This window comes from Carcharodon carcharias, chromosome 2 (genome assembly GCF_017639515.1).
Source record: "Carcharodon carcharias isolate sCarCar2 chromosome 2, sCarCar2.pri, whole genome shotgun sequence".
Classification (NCBI taxonomy): domain Eukaryota; kingdom Metazoa; phylum Chordata; class Chondrichthyes; order Lamniformes; family Lamnidae; genus Carcharodon; species Carcharodon carcharias.
In genome coordinates, this window is record NC_054468.1 from 91,972,601 (window position 1) to 91,978,812 (window position 6,212).

Below are 6,212 nucleotides of genomic sequence, written 5' to 3' on the forward strand. Positions count from 1 at the left end.
GTAGATTGTGTACATGAGCCTAAACAGCTAATAAGTCTGAAATCTAAACAATTACACACGTTTTTTTAAGTAAACACTTTATTGAAAAATTAACTTGAATTTTCCTAGAATCATATAGCACAGGAGGCCATTCAGCCCATTGTGCCTGTGCTGACACAATCAATAATAAATATATTTTGTTGCTGATGATTATTAGAGCAGTATCCTTTACAGAGCAATAGTGTACAAGGGGATAAAAAGAACACTCAGCCTCCTTCTCTGGGACATTGCTGAGTGGAACAGCCGAGGCTCCCACCAGGCTGATTTCTTGCTTCCCATTGTTTTTAACATCAGAATTCCTTTGCTGCAGAAACTCTTTCCAATTCCTGCACATTTCACTTTACAGCAGTTTTGTCCTGATGGTTGTTAGTACATGTGGAGGCGCTGGATTCCAGACAATGTTTTCATGCGGACACTCTGCACGTGATCTGACAGCAAGTTGGTCAACTCCTTGCACATCTGATTGGCAGCAGGCGACTTGGGGTAAGCTGGGGGAGCATGCTGCATGAGAAAAGTGGCCAACGTGACTGCATTCTCCCGCATCTCTGTCTGTACACTGCTGAAGAAGGGGGTGCAGCTTCTTATGTAGTAGATGGCCCTGTCGGGCAAATCTTCCGCCATGTGCTGGGAGGTCACACTCAAATAATTCTCATAGTCCAGGGCGCTTTCCTCCAAACCAAGTGCTTGGAAGTGTTGGCACATCCTCTCCGATGGCAGCAGTGGGCCAAGCAGAGTCAGCACGAGTCCGGAGACCTTCCTCACCTCCTCACTCCTGTCGTTGAGGTGGAGCAGCAAGCTGGTCAGGGCGGAATAGATGTGCTCCATATATGCGGGGTTCTGCTGCATCCTGCCAAATCGGAGCAGCTTGCCCAGAACGGTGAAGGCGCCGGCCCGCACCTTATCCTGCCGGTTTTCGAAGAAGGGCTCCATCGCCCTTGCCAAGTCAACGAGAATGGCACCTGCATAATCTTCCTGCAGGTGATCTATGATCTTTGATACACTTGTCATGGCTTCAACAGTCAGCAGGGTGTTCAGCTTGGAATTCTGATCCATGACAGAGACCATTGCGGGCAGCAACTTAGCAACATGCTTTTCCATCTTCTGAGGAGCTCCAGTTCCAGCATTGCCCAGGCCTTTGACAGCCAACCACTGGACTACAGGAGAATCGTCGATTAAACACCGGAGCAAGCTGCCTACAAGCGTGTCTGTCAGCATCAGCTCGGACACCACCGTGTGATTGAGAAGCTCTCCGAAATAGGCGGCTGCCGTGGTTCTCTGACTCTGGTGTATGTTAGCTAGGACAGGCGTTAGTTGTTCAACGATGTTGATCAGTTGAGAGGCAGCAATATTGACCATTGTGCTCGCTAGCAGCATAATCCCCTCATGGTGCCTCTCTGGCTCTCTGATCAGGTCCCAGCCTCCCTTTTCTGCCATCTCAGGAGCATTTCCCTTTGCCTCCCTCAGAAGAGCTTGAAGTATCTCAATGGAGTAATGACAGGCGGTCGCGTTACAAGGCTTTTGAGGCAGGCCAGAGGACTTCCTAACTGTCTGTATTCTAAAAAAGTCCCGAGGCAACCGGGCCTGGACACTGGAACTGAGATGAATCAGAACAGTGCTAAATATCTGAGGGTAAAGAATCTCAATCACAGCTTTTGAGCTCTGGTTACATATCATCTGGTGAAGAGCGCAGATTACAGCCTGGGGCTGGTGAGGTTCTGCATTTGTCATAATGTTGAAAAGAGACTCTTTGCTGCTTTCATACAATAGCTTCAAATTGTCCAGTAAATACTTAATTGAGTGCACGGCCACTGAGTTGGTTTTGAGTAGGGATCTCCACACCTCACTAATGTAATCGTCAAATGGAACAGGGAACCAAAGGAGACAGGGTAATACAACTGCCATATGCTGGGATGCCAGGCAGGTCATAGAACGTATCACCATCTGTATTATGTGCAGCTGGTTAATTGGCTGTAACTCTTTGTGGAGGGTTTTGATTATCATAGGGACATCAATGAGGCTGGCCCCACATTTTGTAATGAGGACATTCGTAACAATCGAAGCTGCGTAGGAACCGTTGGAGTTATCGTCGCTAAGGCCCAGGAACAATGTGAACAGTAAACTTAACAGCTGGTCATGGGGCGTACGTTTCGAAAGGACTTTGCCAATATCAGTGCAGACTTGAAATAAGGATTGGCAGTTGCCATGATACAACCCTTCTTTGATGGCTTTCAGGTGTTCCAGCTCTGTGTCTTTCAGATCCGCAGGCATCCCCGCGAAACGCAACTGAATGTAAAGTAGAACATACAAACATTCAATGGCAGTCTCCCTTACAACACGCAATGGGTCTGTGCACCGAAGCACCATGTATCCAATAGGAACCGCCAGGTTGTGCGATGAAACCTTCTCATCAGTGCCAATTTGTTCCAGGTAAAACACCAGGAGTTGTAAAGAGGTCTCAATTGCCATTTCTCGTGCATAGTCTTTTCTGGATTGAATCCAGATTTCCACATTAGTAAACACTAACTGAAGTCCAGCAGGCGACAGGTCGGAAAGCAAAAGCTGCTTCAGAAAGTCCAGCAGCGACTCCATTGTCTCATGAAAGAGCGTCTGCCTCTCTGCCATGCTTATGTTTGGGTGTTCATTGACTGTGCAGGCTTCCAAACGTGGCAAGTTGAAAACGCTACTGAGGCACGTTTGAATCAATTGCCTGTTTTCACCAAGTTGGGGCTGGAGTTTTAAGAGGGAAGTACAGGCGTTGATGGCGGATTTTCGGACAGAGGTCAAGAGTGCTTCTGTTGGCTCAGCCCTGATGAGCTCCTGCATGTAGTTCAGCAGTTCAACCTTTCTGCTGAAGCTGTAGCTAGGCGTTTCATCAGATTGGCTGGCTAGGGCTAGCTGAGTTACTGTCTGGATCAGACTTAATTTTAGTGTTAGGTCTTTGACCTCAATCTTCATTCCTAATATCTTGATGTTGTAATGGTTGAGGACATTCTCTACAATTTCTGTGTCTATTCTGAATGGAGTGAGGTCCTTTGGAGAGTGTGACATGATATGCCCATAGCATGAGATTAGTGTGCTTTTCACTTTTATTATTTCAATGTCCTCCTGATCCTTAATAATTTGAAAGTAACTTGCAGTCTTCTTAAAAATGTTTAACTTTGCAAATTCCTTCAGCAGAATTAGTACAGTGTCCAAGTGGGTTACAGCACAGTAGCCAACCCCAAAGGCTATACCCTCTTTCTCCAATGCTTCATTGTGCCGCACAGTCTGTAGCATCTCCTGTAGATTCCTCTTTACCACTTCTTCATTCTGACTAAGTTGCAGCACTGCACCCAAACATTTGTACACAAACCCCTTCTCTTGTGGCAAATTATAATGGCTGTGAAGGTGGTTAATCATTTCCTTACCAAGCTGGCTAAGCCAATCCCCATCCCCTATCAACTCCAGTGTCTGGAACAAAACCTTCACCAGCTTTTCTTCCCATTGGCTCTGGAGCAGGGGCTTCTTGGCATTCTCCTGCAGATAGTCAAGCAGAGTTGGAAACTCCTTTTCCCAGACTTGAGGTGCTGCCAGGTGGATGTCAGTGCCCAGGACTTGCAGCAGAATCAGAGCAGGTGCACACCAGCCTTTCCCCTGATGTAGAAATGATGACATAGTCAGCAGCCTTGTCAGCAGTGCATGAGGTCCAGGGATATTTGGATTCTCTTTGTAATTGAGAAAACTTTCTGTTGACCCAGCTTCTAGTTTCTTCATTGCAAGAGACACCAAGGAATTGCAAACTGTAGCTAAGGCATTCGTGCAGCGTACGGGAATAATAAACTCAAAGAGAAATGGCCAGAGAACATTGTCAATCGGTAACGCTATCAACAATCTCATCAGGTCTTCGCACCACCTCCTTAAAGCGCGGTCTGTGACCACATATGCTGTGACATCGTAGGAGTCCTCAGTGGTATCCCCATCCTCCACAACAGGCAGAGCACATTGCCGGATGATAAACTCCACCATTTCCTTTCCTCCCTCCAAATGGAGGTAGTTGTGACAGGCCATGGTGTATATTATCTGGCCAAGTTTTCCCTTCACTCTGTTATCATTGGCTAAAACCAGTACCTTCATACCTGTCAGAATCTGATTCTTCTGACTGGCCATGTACAGAGGGACCATATTGATAAGGTGATCCATCACAGTCAGTGTCCCCAGTCGAATTTGGTTGTTGGTATTCTCTAGCTTCAGCAGAAGAAATTCTACAATCTGATAAGTAAAGGATGGTGTCAGAAGCTTGAAGCAGCAAAGGATTTCTTTTTGCTGCTTCTGAGAGTAAAGGTTAGTGGGCTGCTCCACCGCAATGCAAATCTGATTGTGTAAATTGACAAGCAAGTTGTCGACTTGTAGCACCAGCTCCTCACTATTCCTCTCTACGGCAGTGTGCAGTACACCATACAGACCCTGTGTGACACAAAAATCGCTAGAGGTTTCCTGGTACATGGACAGGATCACCGGAATTAACCTGGGTAATTCATTCTCCAATTTGTCAAAGGGAATCAGATGGGTTATCTGGCCTAGAGTCTCGATCACTGCTGTGCTCACATTGTGTTCATTCAAGGGCAGCCACACGTCGAACAGGATGTCATAAGCATCGGAAAACTCCTGGAAAAATAAATTCTTCTTCACCGTAGGGTCTGGGGCCTCCTCTATGTCGAATAGGTAGGCAAGGATGCTTTCACTAAAAATCCCCAAAGCAAAACAGAATACCCACTTTGTTTTCTCTTCTGTGACTGCAGAGAGCATGGTCAGTACAGTATGGAGGACCGGCTTCAGCAAAGGGACCATGAAATGCACGTGTTCTTTACAGAGGTTGGCTAGCGCCAGCACCACAAAGTAAAAGGGGCTCATCCTCGGTTGAAACATTGACAGCAGCTCATCAAAAGCCTCCTTGGTAAACCAATGACCCACATTCAGTAGGAGCCGGCTCGCGACCTCCTGGTGCTCATCGGACGCATCCTTCGATTTGGTCATTTCTACGGAAGCCAACGTGATGAGCTTTTTTGCCGCCACCCGGCCCAAATCGTCAATGTTGTCCTTCACCAGCTGTGCCATCGCCTTTAACAATGCAGTGCGCCGTACCAGCGGCAGCCGCCTGTGGTGGATGATATACTTGCGACAGAACATTAGCACCCCTTCTGCATCCGCATGTCCTAGTTCCCGCAGGGACTCGAAAACTGTCCTGTTCACTAAGCCATGTTCATCCAAAGGCACTTCCATAATTAAATTCAGCAAAGCTTCCATTTTGCTGCTTGCCATATTTACTGTAAGTCACTCTAAATCCCAGATGTTTACGCTCTTTGCTGAAGTTTTGTAGCAATCTCTTTCTGTCTTTGTTTCCTGCAGCAGGATGCCCCACCCTGTGCAATCTCCTCCTCAGAGTTTCTTTTTATATTCCTTTCTTTATCCCGTACAGAACAGTAATGCTTTAGAACTAGTGAACTCAACCATGGCTCTTTACCTCCAATTTCCTATTCTCTAATTCTATATTTTATATTAAATTTGATGGATATTTTAATCACCTCTGTCCTTATTGGTTTGGCTCAGCACAGAATGTTTGAGCAGAACACTTTTGTTGAGAAGTTTGTCCTGTGATAAAACCCACAGGCTAAATGGAAGACAATTCTCTCAGCTTCCCCTCGCAAACCCTTCACAAGAGCTCATCGAATTTTGAGGGTTAGCTTTTTGTGATTGTAGTTGTTTCATTTTATTGCCCTTTGATACAGGGCTAAGTGTCTCTCATGATTAGTACAACTCCTTGTACAGGGCGCCCAATCCAATGCAGATTCTTCCTCAGATTGTTTTTTTTACTGTGTTGTTGATAATGGCTCAAACTCTTAATTTCCTTAAAAACCTGGAATTTCCCAAAGGTGCCAATGCTTCTGTTCTGAGATGTAAGGAGATGAATCAGGTCTTCCTATTGCCTCAACTTCTTTTGTTTCAGTATCTCAAATGATGAATTTATTTTAAACTACAACCCTAAGGCTATTAAACTATCTTATTCCTTTATAGATTGATTTGCGTCCTGTTTCACACAAGTCCTTCTGTTTTATCTCTTTGTTTACACTCACACCGTCTTCTTGTTAAATCACCTATGTTTTAGTATACAATTCTATTCCATATGTAATTCCAAA

General features: G+C 45.6%; 1 protein-coding gene across 1 annotated transcript; it reads right to left on the minus strand.

Moving 5' to 3' along the window:
- Nucleotides 1-405: 405 nt before the first annotated feature.
- LOC121287832 (maestro heat-like repeat-containing protein family member 1) lies at nucleotides 406-5,337 on the minus strand. The gene has a single exon (XM_041205794.1). The coding sequence runs from the start codon at nucleotides 5,335-5,337 to the stop codon at nucleotides 406-408; it is 4,932 nt and encodes a 1,643-aa protein (XP_041061728.1).
- Between the last annotated feature and the right edge of the window lie 875 nt (nucleotides 5,338-6,212).

Coding starts and splice junctions, on each gene's coding strand:
- LOC121287832 (XM_041205794.1), bottom strand. CDS start 5,337: ATGGCAAGCAGCAAAATGGAAGCTTTGCTGAATTTAATTATGGAAGTG.